The 14,143-nt window shown below is 38.8% G+C and overlaps 2 protein-coding genes across 2 annotated transcripts in view; one reads left to right on the top strand and one right to left on the bottom strand.

Moving 5' to 3' along the window:
• The window catches only part of LOC132701597 (Krueppel-like factor 13), a 287,844-nt gene that overhangs the window by 183,301 nt on the left and 90,400 nt on the right, over positions 1-14,143 (top strand). The gene's annotated exons all lie outside the window — the stretch shown is intronic.
• Positions 267-1,436, bottom strand: LOC132700656 (uncharacterized). The gene is made up of 2 exons (XM_060668128.1): positions 1,023-1,436; positions 267-962 (listed from the first exon to the last, which is right to left on the bottom strand). Exons 1-2 carry the CDS (start codon positions 1,434-1,436, stop codon positions 267-269), a joined length of 1,110 nt encoding a protein of 369 aa, XP_060524111.1.

Genomic DNA, 14,143 nt, shown 5'->3' with positions numbered 1-14,143 from the left:
GTTAACTTGCTTTATATGAAATGGAACATAATATCATACATTTTTAGATTCTACCATTCACTCAATATCAACACTGGTTACTGTTTATGTATGCTGTTTATGTTATATGTTTATGTGTTATGAGTTGTGATGTAATAAGGAATAAATTCAATGAAAGTCCTGGATTGAACATTTAATAAGTTTAATAATATTTAATTAACATTTACACTTCAGCACACAATTATTTTTAAATTGACGCTTAATAGGATCATTATGTATTACTCTGTCTATTTCATAAAATTGATTGTTATATTAGGGCAGTTATTGAAATTCATCGTAGTTGGTGTAGTACCAATACTAATGTCCGTGGTGTCTTTACTAATCGAAAAAGTGTTATGAGAAGATTCGCTCGTAATAGTAGACATACCTGGATATTGTGAGGGGGTAGAAACAAAAGTACTGTTATTAATATTACAATTAGGGTTGATTTGACTTAATATTTTAGTAGCTGCATCGGTCTTGTTCTTCTGCGAGTCTGCAATATAGCCTTCAGCTACAGAAGCCGACTTCCAGCCTCCGTGGCGCTTCAGAGCTGTCATACTTGCCCCTGCGTCGACATACAATGTGGCTGAAGATCGTCGTAGACAGTGCCCGGTATATCTTTCTGGGTTTTTGATTTGTAAGAAACTTGCAATTTCTCTGCCCATTTTGGCAAACTTGTTAATGCCGATAACTTGTTTTGTGCATTTTCCATTTTGAAAATTCATAAAAAAAGAATCTGATGCATTTGGCAGTCTCAGATTTGCATATTTTTTAACAATATCATGGAACTTCTCAGTAATAGTAAAATTCCTAGGGATCTTGGTCTTCGTAACGGGAACTATTACTCTAGTGCAACCTTCATAAAATGTAACGTGTTGTATTTTCATTGCATGTAGTTCATTTGAGCGGCATGCACCCATCACTCCCATAATTAATGCAACCTAAAAAATTAACACCTCTTGGTAAATACCGTAGGTATGTAACGTCTTATCATTCCTTACCTTTGTAGCCAAATATTTTGTATCAGGAGCTTCATAAATAAATTTATTTATTTCCTGTCCGGTAAATGCCTTAGATTTTTTGGGTTGATAGCCTTCTGATTGTCTTTTTAATAAAGCATGTAGCTTCGCGTAGTGGTCGATCTTGACATTGTGTTTAATATAAAGTGTGCTTTTCAGCATGGAATAAAACGTCCACAAGGAGGACGACTTATACTTTTTAGCCAATTCTTTGAAATACACTAATAATGTATCTTCAGAGAAGGAGGTGGCCTTGTTTCTTGATCGCCAATCCATGAAATTGTTGTAGGCAATTTCATAATTGTTTCTTGATTTCTTGGGAAGTAAATCCAGAGACGCAGCTTCCGCTGCCGCTCGAATTTCCGGGGGTGTTAGTACTTCGTTTTCAGAATCCATTTTTATTAAATCTTATGTTTTAATTGCAAGGCGAAATTTTAAAGCTTCTCTATATGAATATTATTTACTTTACAATTATTATTTCATGAAAGAAAATGTTTGTATTCACGATGAGCGTCGCGTCGGGTAAGCTGTCGCTATGGATACCCGCTGCGCGCTGTCAGATTTAGCCTGCACGGCCTACTAATTCTTTTTAATTATTGTCATATTGGTTTGTATTTTTTGAACTGTTTTTGAATAATAGAATTGAATTGGTAACGTGTGTATGACTTTAATATGGGTAACTTTATAGTAAATTTTCATAAAAATAATAAATGAAATGTGTGAATTCTGCGCCGATTAATTGAAGCCCGGATTATTAAGAATTCCAGAATATTTTATTACACTTGTTGTTTTATGATATAATTACACTTGTTTTTTTATGATATAATTACACTTGTTGTATTATGCGTAGCATAATACTCTCACTGTCAGAAGTATTATGCGTCTATTATTAAATGGTTGTAGATAAAAACCTTTATTATTATTATTATTATTATTATATTTTGCATTTAGGGGCAGAGTATTTTATTGTTTTTATATTATTCTCAATATATGTCGACTACATCCCTTTAAGCGTATATATTTGCGTATCTTGTGAGTCTGCAAGCAGTAATTGAAAACATCAATAAAGCCCTCTAAATTACTTAATGCTGGATACTTACTGTAACTGACTACAGATCCTGCCTTTCGGCACAAGACTCGAACGTTTCGGTAGCGACCGTCAGAAGGCGCTGCTGACCTATAAAAGCGAAACAAATTAAGACTAGGAGAGATGAGGAGGCGCTAGCAACGAAAAATAAATAATAGAAACTTTCACGGGCTACTGTAATACTTTTTACTGCGTCGAACTTGCTGACGTTTCGCCAATCTTCATGTTTAAAGAGCTGTAAAACCATCTCAGCCCGAGTCACTGAACCCAGAATTAAAACACCTTACCTTTCCACATTAAAGATTAAGCGTTCCATCAAAAAATACACTTCACCATAACCTTCCAATAGCAATGAGGTCGAAAGCAATCCTACACTTACCACTGTGGTCCTTCCTTACATTCAAAACATCTCGGACCACAGATCAAAAGTTCTGAAGAAGTATAATGTCAAAACCAGATTGTCCAAAAATCTCTCAACATCTTCGGTCCGTCAAAGACAAAATTCCATTTGAGATTCCAGAAGTTTACAGCGTTCTATGCATATGCGGCAAAGAATACATTGGAGAGACCGGACGAAAAATATCAACTAGACTCAAAGAACACGAAAAAGCCTTACGACTAAGACAAATAAACTCATCAGCTATTGCCGAACACACTCATGAAACCGGACATAACATTTTATTCGATGAAACTAAAATTCTTGCATGTAATCGGTTCTTCTACCCACGAAAAATCCGGGCGTTTATAGAAATCTATAAACAACCTAACAAACTTTACCGCGACTCAAGTACTACCAGTCATTTCGCCCCTCATTTAGCTCCGCCCCCCTCAAACAATATATAAGCAGGTACAGAGTAAAATACGAGTCAGTTTCAGCCAAGCTCTGAAGAAGTCAACAGGATGATTGGCGAAACGTCAGCAAGTTCGACTCAGCAAAAACCGACGCAGGAGGGATCCAGAAGTTTTGTAAAAAGTAATAGATAATAGACCTGAAATAGTAATGTGTGTATGTAAAGTTTTAGCATAGAGACTGTAATTATTGTTAATTTGAAGGGACTAAGTGTTCAGTTCAATATCTTGGAAGCAATAAACATATTTTCTATTTCTATTTTGGTTGTCCAGGGTACGGTTCACTATAAAATCAAAAATCACATTTTCATCGGTAGGAAAAAAAAGTAGATCCGATCTACTTCTCCCCCTCTTGCCCCCGTATTTCGGAAAACGGTTCTTTTTCACCGGCATTCACAAAACGTCGGATCCGAAATTTAATTATACGCAATCTCTTACTACGAAAAGCCAAGCGAGCGACCGTTCGTAATCTCTTTTTTAAACGTAAACCTGATTACTCGGATTCCGTCTTCTGTAACCCTTTACGAGGATCCCGATAGAGAATTGACGTGTCCTTTTGGAGTCAATGGAAAAACAACAGGGCGACGAGACCCGGGCGTCGAGGATTAGGCAATAAAAACATTCCTGTTAGGAAGCAATGTGTTCATTGTTTGGACAAGTGAAATTAGTTTGCCGTCGGGGAGAAGAAGATTTCCGCCTCCTTCTGAAGGAGATTAGTGGCCCGGTGATTTATTTATTTATGCGGTAATTTATTTGGGGGATAAACGATTGAATTTGGAAATACCGCACGTTTGGACCGAAATATTATTGGGGTTCGTTAAAAAATTATACGGGGTGTTACATTAACCACATATTCTTTTCATTAAAGTAATTGGTTTTTTCTTATATCACTTTCCATAAGAACGCTTTGATTGTTTCAAAGTTAACTTCTCAAAATTCATATTTATTAATATCCTGGGTGGATGTGGAGATATCACTTTGAAATTTGACGCATATCATTCACTGCCATTTTTGTGGATGGAATCTGTAATTTATTTAGCCAGTTTTGAATCTGTAATTTTCATACTTCAAAATCTCACTTCGGGAGATGGAGGGCTTAAACTACTACTACTACTACTACTGCCTACTTTTTGGTAACACTCTGTATAAGCATTATATTAATTTGAAAAATCTGGAACAACACAATGGGACTTTTCAAAACAATTTTCAACTGCAACAAGTCATTTTTGATCATTCGATGGGACGAAGCAAGCAATTGTTTCTTCCGATGTAGAAATCACACTCAGATATACATTTTCAGCGAGCAACTATTAAGGCAACAATTTGTGGTAGCAAGTCAACAATCTTCTAAACTAGATCGCCAGTGCTTTCACATTTTTACTATTTTTCCAATCATTGAACACTCCGATCCTTTCAACCATCATCAAATCTATTTCACATCTTTGCAAACGCTACATCAAAAGTCACTCTTAACCGGACATAAACGTCATATTTACAATATGACCGTTGGCAAAACATGAGAGCACGTTGCATCGAGATAAACAAATTCTATTTGGTTTAGGAAACCTGACGTTCCTGATATTTTCTATGTTGCCATTATTGCTATTATTACGTTCTAATTACGTTCTATCCACAACTAATGAACTTAATTAAACCAATAAACGTATAGAGCATCTCGAAACGCTAACCTAGCGGTAATATAGTCGCTTTGTCAGTGTAACCCAAAACGTTGTAGTAGATGTTACTCCGGCATATTATCCCGTTTATTCTTACATTGGTTAGAGGGTTACCAAACCTCAAGTGATCTTTAAAATTAATAATTACCCTTTTTTTCTTGTTTATATTATTAACATTTTTAATTATTTATTTTTTTTATCTAAATTGTGATTAGAGTTCTAATTCATATTGTTATAACCACATTTATTTAGATAAAATATCATATCCTTTAGTTTAGTTTTCGCCAGCACAGTATTTCTATGTTTGTTATTTCTACGTGAAATTACAGAACGCTATCTCTAACGGATGTGAGTCGAAATCAAAAGGAAGCCACTTTGCGGTGGTTCCTGGAGTTCGAGACTAGTTTTTGATGCGTACCAACGAAAGGTTAAAAAGTAGGTCACCTTAACCATTAGGTATAAGACGGTTAGACGAAAAAGACGTAAAGCGGAAAGTCGTGAAGCTTACTCTTTTTCTTTAAAAAGATGAAAGACGGGTCATTGTTATTGTCCATATATCAAGTGTCGATGAAGTTGTTGTAAGAGATGCAGTGTAAATAAAAGAAAAAATAGTTTTGTTTAATTTATCACAACATCGGACTGTATTTATTTCTTCATAACCTTAGACCAATGATCAATAAACCTACACTTAGATACAGGGTGCGGCAAAAAGGTAGGCAGGATTTCAAATAGTGGTTGTTCGGTTTGTAAAACCGGCAACACTGTGTACGCACTCGCGTTAGGCAGACAAAAGTATGCAATTTTCAGTTATCGACATGGCTTGGAGCGGAGTGCATCGTGCTTTCATTGTCGAGGAGTTTATTATAAATGGGGAATCTGTAATAGCGCCTTTCGTAATCAGTTTGATGTTGGTCGGCATAGCGCTGTTCCGGATGAAAGAACAATTCGTCGGTTAGGTTTACACTTCAGGGAAACAGGTTCTGCGCTTAACCGAAAATCTACTGGCCGACCAAGGACAGTAAGAACACCAGAAAATGTGAATGCAGAATGTGAAGAGTTTGCGTACAACAGTCTCCAAGGCATTCAGCTCGTAAGCATGCAGCTGCTTTGGGAATTCCCGATAGAAGTGTTCGAAGAATTTTACACAACTCCCTCCAAATGCATCCCTACAAAATGGTGGTAGCGCAAGAGATTTTGAAGCCCGTACAAATTTATGCCGGGATATTCTTCAAAACAATCCCAGAGGCGCTGTATTCATGTCTAGCGATGAAGCTCATTTTCACCTCTCGGGTACCGTAAATAAGCAAAATTTCCGTTATTAGTCAGCAAATAGTCCACAAGAACTTCATGAGCGACCTCTTCACAGTCCAAAATAATAGTAATAAGTAACAGTAACAGTCAACGGAGATCAAAAGTGAACGAGTGAACAACGATCAAAGAGAACATCTTTGGTTCCAGCAGGATGGTGCTATATCGTACACAACGCGTCGTTCACTAAATCTTCTTCAAGAAATGTTCCTAAACAAACTGGTGCCTTTACGGGGTGATCTTGGCTGGCCGCCACGTTCGCCTGATTTGTCGCCTTCCGACTTTTTTCTTTGGGGTTACCTGAAAGCGAGAGTTTTCACACATATTCCGCGGACTTTGGAAGAATTAAAGGCAGCCATAAGACAAGACATTTTTAAAAAATAACGTTCCTAAATGGCATAAAATGTACATTTCAAAAATAATTTTTTAAAAATGTTTGCTTTATGTAGTTTCATTTTGCCGCACCCTGTCTGTCAAGGAGTATTTGAGCCACGGTGCCTTTTTAAAAATCTGCACCTTGGGAAAGCATGAATAATTTCTTTATCTTGAGGGCTATCATTGTCCGAGTGGACTGCACCATAGGCCTGCTGAGGCCTAAGTGTTGTGGTAGGCTCACTTCATACTTCTTTATCTATGAAACAACGTAAGTAAACGTACTTTTCAATCTATTAATTTGTGTCCTATTTCCGATTATTCATATCTTCTAAAAATTGCATAGTGCAGCATTTATTCCCGGATTCCTTGTACAGTACAAAAAAAAAACAACAAAAGAAAACTAAACGCAAACGAAAAGCGAGAAACCCAAAATTATTATCAAGAAATACCGTGAATTGAGACCGGAAAAACCGAAAAAAGAGACAAAACGCTTTTCTAAATTTAACCCCGCTAAATAGCTCCGGCGCAGCGCCCGGGGGTATCGGATTAATGCCTAGACTTTTTGCGATAATAAAACTTTCATTTTTATCGTTAAGCAAGATTTAAAATATCCCGGACTTTTAAAACGCTGCGGCGGAGAACTAAACGACCCCGGACTTTTGTTTCGCAAAATAAAACCGCGCGTTGCGACCACAGACCACGGAGCTCGTATATTTTGTTTCAAAGGGGCGCCGACTTTTTTGATTTTTATGCGTACCAATGTGATTTGGGTTCTATAAACTAATGGGGTCTAAATTTAGTAGTCAGTAATAGGCTATGTTACACGATTTTGAGCTGTCGCGAAATTTCGAAAAAACACGCAAATCTTTACAGCTTCTACGCTGACCCTTTTTTGAGATATCCTCAAGCTTCTGTCTGTTTGGTTTGGTTTGGTTTGGTTACGGCCTTATGTAAGTCAGATGACGTGACATTAAACGATTTTCTCAGATTTCTGAGCTAAGATATTCTTCTTATTCCAACAAATCTTTTTCCTAAACTTTTTTCCTGGATTATGAGTTCCAAGCCATGATATTTAGGACCTCTCATGATGTGTCCGAGATATTGCAGCTTCCTCTTTTTTCCATATACAACTGTTCATTGAGCGCCTCAGTTTTGGTGACAATCATATACTTGAGCTTCTGAACATTGAGTGTCACACTGTGATAATATTATTCAACATATTTTGTATATCTTGTAGATCTTACATGTTTTCAGCGAGAAGTACTGTATCGTCCGCATAGCGCAGATTGTTCAGTGGAATGCCGTTAATTTTTATTCCACCGGCAACATTTTCGAGGGCTTTGGTGAAGATTTCCTCCTAGTAGACGTTGAAAAGGACCCTTGTCTAGCCCCTCTGCTTTCGTCAGTTTCAGCTGGACGTGCACAGATGAACTTTCGTTTAGGCATGTTATTATTCTTGTATCTCTTGTGTCCAGGTTTTTTCGTTGCAGTGCTTCTGTTCCTTTTTTGTGTCTCACTTTATCAAATGCCTTATTGTAATTAATAAAAAGGTCTCTCTTGAGCCGAAACCATTTCTAAATCCGAACTGGGTATGTGCTATTTCTTCTTCCAGCTGCTTAGAAATCCTAAGGTGGATGACTTTGAGAAAGACCTTCAATGTGTTGCTCATTAGGCTGATGGTGCGTTTCTTCGGAATTGTGACAAACGTTGATTGAGCCATTCCCTTGTTATTACTCTTGTTTCATCGATATTATTATATATCTCGTCCAAATATTCCCGTCTTTGCCTGATTTAATTGCTGCTTTTACTTCTTCATTTAAAATAGTTGGTCCAGTTTCATAGTCAGTGTTGGTATTTATTTCTTTTCTTTGGTAATCAAAATGGTTTTAATGTATTCTTCCTCTAGAATTAGTTGATCTTTAATATCGAACACAATGTCCCTTCTTCATCTGTAAGGATGTGTGATTTTGTCTCCCGCCAGTTCCCGTAAACTCTATTATTTGCTTATGTAGTCTGTGTGAGTCGTGCAGTCTCTGCAGATTTCTATTTCAGTGCATTTCTCTTTTTGATCCACTCCTCTTTGACCTGATGACATTGGTGTCTTTTGTATTTCATTATATTTCTGCCTGCCTGCATTTTTCAGGTGTCTTTCTTCCATAAGCAATAAAACCTCCTCAGTTATCCAATTCTTTCGACGTGTTTTTCTTTCAGGCTTCAGATATTTCTTACAAGTTCTATAATAGCTGTTTTTAGATTTTGCCACTTGTCTTCTGTTTGACTCTGATTTTCCGAACGGGTCGTCATTAATTTATTTAAGTTTTTGTTTATATCCTGATACACTCTCGCTTTCACATTGTTTTTTCTTATTCATAAGACTGTGGTTTTGATTTGGCGCTACTTTCAGGCTCTTCAAGCTGAAAAGATTTCAAAGTTTTATTAATGACTTCCACCAAATCTGTGACGGTTTCATATTTCAATGGTAAAATTTAGCATTTTTAAAGTGAGAGTGCTGGCACATTTGCGAAGTAACGGGTTTATTTTATTAGTACCTTGTAGAATTAATTGTACTGTCCATTTCCTTCACCTTTTGCTGTTTGGCGAGTGCTTCTTAACAATTAAAATTCTTGTTTATTAGGTTCATATCGATTTTGCAATTTGAACACACGTTCTTTTGTAGACTCGGTTCCTTTAGTTTCGGACTTGTACTCCCCGGCCGATTGTGTTGCCGAACCATAAATATTTTATGCTGCAACGGCTGTGTGCGTGGCCCCTTGTTCGCTTGGTTTTCTCTTAAGTGACACCGGTTTACTGAGAGATACTAATGCAAAAAACAGAGTATTAGTTGCGCATTAGAAGGAGTCATAACCATTACCATCTGTCACTCTATGAGACTAGGGACCGCATTTGCTTTTCATTGCTTCGGTATTCCTTGGCGAGCCTAGTAAATATTGTTTTGTTTCTTAACCTATTCTTCCTCGATTTTCTGTGACTGGCCGTCCGGTCGCCACCATAGATAGCGTTCGGGTAATTCAATCTCGTTGACGCAACCTCGATTCTTTGGCACGGGCCATACGGCCATCACCACAGATATAGTTCGGTTGTTCTTTCTACTGGCGGCGTACCGTCGACTAGGTTGGCAAGAGTGGCGTTTTCCCTCTAATTTTTTGTGCCCGTTTAGCCTTTTAATAAAACTGGTTGTCTGAATCGTCCGGCATTTTGTACGCTGGCTTTTGAAGCTTGGGGTTGTGGCAGATTTTCTTTTGTGTGACCGATTTCTTTTTGAGCCGGTAGTGCTACCCCAATAAGAGGGGGATATGTGAATTGGTCACTAATTTATGATTTCCCATACTTTTGGATCTATTTGGAGTTTGGAATGGGAATCTTCCTCAACGAGGGATTTTGAAAAGAATTGTCATTGCCCCATATTTCCAGAAAACCCTCGAATCGAGGTAAGTTACCTTTTGGAACCATTTCGCCACCTAATCAGTGTTCCTCAATTTATGCCGATTTTATTTTAGGGTTTTTTTTTCTAATTAGTATTGTACGTATTGTTGCTCCGTTTCCCGCAAACCTTCCACGTGGTTTCTTCTTTCACCGGAATACCAGACCAGACTTGGTGTCTTGCAGTGTATGCTGTCTCTTGGGTACATGTTTAGTTGTGGAGTTTCCCCTATCGAGCAGCCGGCTTTCCGGACGGACTTTGCTGGGTTAACTAAGACTGCCCACCTGCGGCTGTCTCATTGAGCCACCATTCCATCTTGGCTTGGTTCCCGGGATAGTGACAGACAGCTGTGTAACGTTCGGGACATCTTGAGGTTTGGGTAGCTTAAGTGGCCTGTTCTCTTCAAGAACGGTTTGCGGAACTTATAGCCTTAAATTATAGTGTCTTACATTCTTTTGCACCGCCAAAACTTGAAGGTGAGATTTGACACTCACACCTACCACCAGGTTGAAGGAAATAAATTATTGTTCGTGATTCACTTGTTTATTTCCTTTACGGGTTGGAACCTCGGGTTGATAAGTCTACCTTTTTCGAATCACGTGGCGCCTACCTACCACCTTCCGGGACTGACCGAGGTGCCCTTCACCGCCTTCCAACCTGGCTTTGGTTTAGTATATATATATATTTTTTTTTCTTTTCTTCTTTATTAATTTTTCTCGGTTGTTAATGAGCTAGCCTAGGCATTGTCTTACCTCACTATTAAATTACGAATTTAATTAATTAATGCGTTTCTTTTTCACGACCCTGAGATGGAGAGGTAAGAAACTGGCGCCCAACTGAATATTTTTTCTGAGTGTTCAAAATATTTGATTCTCTTCAAGTTTCGGTGGTTCTTTTATAACAAGTTTGTATATATTGCCGTTTTACTATGCAATGCATTTCATTTTTGCGGTTTAATTAATTAGTGTTCTACATATACAGTTGCGATATATTGTTATTTGTTAATTTTTGATTGTGTGATATTTGAACGATATCCATACCAGGTGGATACATTTTTTGGTATATATCCCTTTACTTGTGGAGTATAACTGTTGCTATTTTTTTCAAATCGGAGCACTGCGGAATTTTTTTTTGTATATTCAATATCGGTAAAGTTGTATTTATGTTTGCATTGGAAAACTATTATTGTTAAGAATTTTTTTTTGGAGTTGTCAAATTTCACAAAATTCTAGTACTTGGCTGGTGGTTATAACGGTGACTTCAAAATTGAGGGAGCAGTGTGATTGCAATCCTCCGACCTCTTCTGTGATTTGGAAATTTATTTAAAAGCTTTTGGAAGTAATTACCGATAGTTCTGTATACTTTGCCACGTTTTCAGTTTATTTTTCACGGATCTTATTTGATTATTACTATTATTATTATTTTCAATTTGCGGCTTCTTTGATCAGCCACAGGTGGCCTAGTGCATCGCGAGTTGTGTGCGGGTACTATTGTGTTGGTCCATTATTTGGTTGCTTCTATTGCGCTATCGTTCTCCCGTTTTTCTTTTTCTATTTTCCTTATACCAGGAAGGGGTGGGGAATTTAATTATTTAAATTTTAAATGGAGATTAATCGGCTTAGGAGTGATGAATTGACTTGGGAGTTAGCTGCTAGAGGTTGTGATGTGGGGTCTACAGTGGATGAAAAGAGAGCTCAGTTGCGGGAAGCATTTCAGCGGAACATTCGGGAGGATATTAACATCCATTTTGAGCCATCTTCTGAATTGGGCATATGTGCATCTAAGTTGGATGAATTGGTGGGCCTTATTCAAGAGTTTGATGCGGAGAATAGAGAGAATGAATTCAAGAAAATTTACAGCAGGCTAATGCATGTCAAAAGCAGATTGCACAGAGTGGTAGCTGAGGGTCAGGACTTGAAATCAAAGAAACAAAACCTGATGTTTTTATTGAGTGGGTGTTTTGACGCCTTGCAGGACGCGAATCACATCGCCAGCCTTTGCCAGACTAGTGTTGGAGCAATGTGCACACAAAATGAATTTATTCATCCGGAGAGAATGGATGCTCCTGTGGGTAATTTGATAGATCTGGGAGGTGCAGCACCTGATCATAATCCTACTTTGGAGAGGCCGGTAGACTCTGGATTATCACGATCGCTTAATAATGATGTAGATTCCAACCTTACAGGGAACTCGTTTGGAGATGCAAGGAGGCGAATAACGGAATTTGAATTGCAGAATTTAGCTCAAACAATCAACCGTCGAGCCTGTACCCAGTTGGCCGATCGGTTGGCCGCATTTACAATTTGTCCGATTCCTTTTATGACTGAGGAGGCAACTTCTAGTACTCGTCGAGTATCATTTGCGACTAATCCTGACTCAAGCGCGGTACCAATGATCCAAACGTGCTCTCAATCCGGAGGAAATAGTACTTCTAGGCCAAATGGCAGCATATCGTTAATTACAAACCCAGTGAGTCACATTGGTGCACCGTCTCATGCAGGCTTGTCTAATGAGAGAGATGTGCCTCGATCCTCAGGATCATTCGTACCAATACACAAATGGAACGTTTTCTTTAATGGTAGTTGCAGTGTCACTTCATTTATTGAAGATATAGAGCATTTGGCGGAGTCAAGAGGAGTGACTGAAGATCAGTTGTTCCATTCAGCTTACGAAATCTTGAGAGGAGATGCACGAGATTGGTATACGCCCCGAAGGCGGTCGTTCCTTGACTGGCCCGATTTAAGACAAAAGCTCCGCGATGCATTTCTGCCTCTGAACTACGACGAAGATTTGTTGGACGATATTAAGAGACGTACTCAGGGTCAAGATGAACGATTGCTATTATACGTTACAAGGATGCAAAATCTTTTTATGAAATTGTCTTCTAGCAAACCGTCCGAGAGCGAGCAAGTTAACATTATTAGAAGAAATCTATTACCACACTTACAGGTAGCCTTGAGCTTTCAAGAAATCGCTACCATCGAGAGTCTTTTGGAAAGGGGAAGAGCTGCCGAGGAGATACACTGGCGCGCACAACAATACTGTCCCCCACCTGCGCATCCTCGTCTAGTGCAGGAACCTCATTTGGCGTATCGTCACCAAACTGCAAACCGTCCTGTTCAGGTCAGAGCGGTGGAGACGGCAGTCCAAAGTCCTAGAGCGCAGCCTCGCTGTGATTTCCCAAGGAGACCAATTGAGTGTTGGAACTGCGGCCAGACGGGTCACAGACGATCCAGTTGTCCTCAATCACGTCGCTTATTTTGTTTTCGATGCAAGCAGCCAGGTTATACTATTAGAAACTGTCCAGAGTGCTCAAAAAACGAGACTCAGGGGAATTAAGTGGTCGGTTAGTGTCCCCTGTGAATGTTTCGACGACCGATAATGTACACACTTCTGCTTTTCTTCAGAAGCGAGCATTGATTGATTACGTAATATCCCATTCAAATCAGGAACAGAGACCGCATATAGAGGTTACCATTTTGGGACATCCCATTCTGGGTTTGTTAGACTCTGGGAGTAGTGCCACTTTAGTTGGGAAGTCAGGTTATATGACATTGATGCATTTAGGTTTGAAGTTGGATACCTCTCGGAAAACGTTGTGCTTTGAAAGAATGAGCAAAGGTCTGGGGTATACTACAGTGGCGACTCATGAGATTGTCTTAGAGGAGCACGTTAAGCCCATTAAACAGCGATATTATCCCGTTTCACCCTTCAAGCAGAAGATCCTTGATGAAGAAGTTAAGAAAATGCTTGAAATGGACGTCATCGAGCCTTCTAAGAGCGCTTGGTCTTCACCAGTACTTCTTGTGCCCAAAGAGGACAACGCCTATCGATTTTGTGTAGACTACAGGGCACTTAATAAGGTTACTAAGAAAGACGCATACCCTTTACCATACGTTTCATCAATTTTGGACAGGCTGCGTGGAGCCAGATATTTAAGTTCCATGGACATTAAGTCGGCATTTTGGCAAGTGGGAGTGAAGAAGGAGTGTCGAGAGTATACCGCATTTACAGTACCACAACGGGGACTTTTTCAGTTCAAGCGAATGCCGTTCGGGCTTACTAACGCACCGGCAACTTGGCAGAGACTTATCGATGCCGTCCTCGGCTCAGATTTAGAACAGTATGTTTTGGTGTATCTGGACGATATTATAATAATTTCTCCCGACTTTGAAATGCATTTAATCATTTTGGGTAAGGTATTTGATCGCCTAATGAAAGCAGGTTTAACATTAAGCCCTGGGAAGTGTAAGTTTTGTATGCCTTTCCTTAATTATTTAGGATTTGTAGTTGACTCTAAAGGTCTTCATGTAGATGTCAGAAAAGTTGAAGCCATAATGACGGTTCCTCCGCCCAAGAACATTAC

Source organism: Cylas formicarius, unplaced genomic scaffold (assembly GCF_029955315.1).
Source record: "Cylas formicarius isolate icCylForm1 unplaced genomic scaffold, icCylForm1.1 PGA_scaffold_4__25_contigs__length_36172078, whole genome shotgun sequence".
In the NCBI taxonomy this organism is placed as follows: Eukaryota; Metazoa; Arthropoda; class Insecta; order Coleoptera; family Brentidae; genus Cylas; species Cylas formicarius.
The sequence above is the reverse complement of the archived record's forward strand: the minus strand, read 5'-3'. Positions and strand labels throughout refer to the sequence as shown.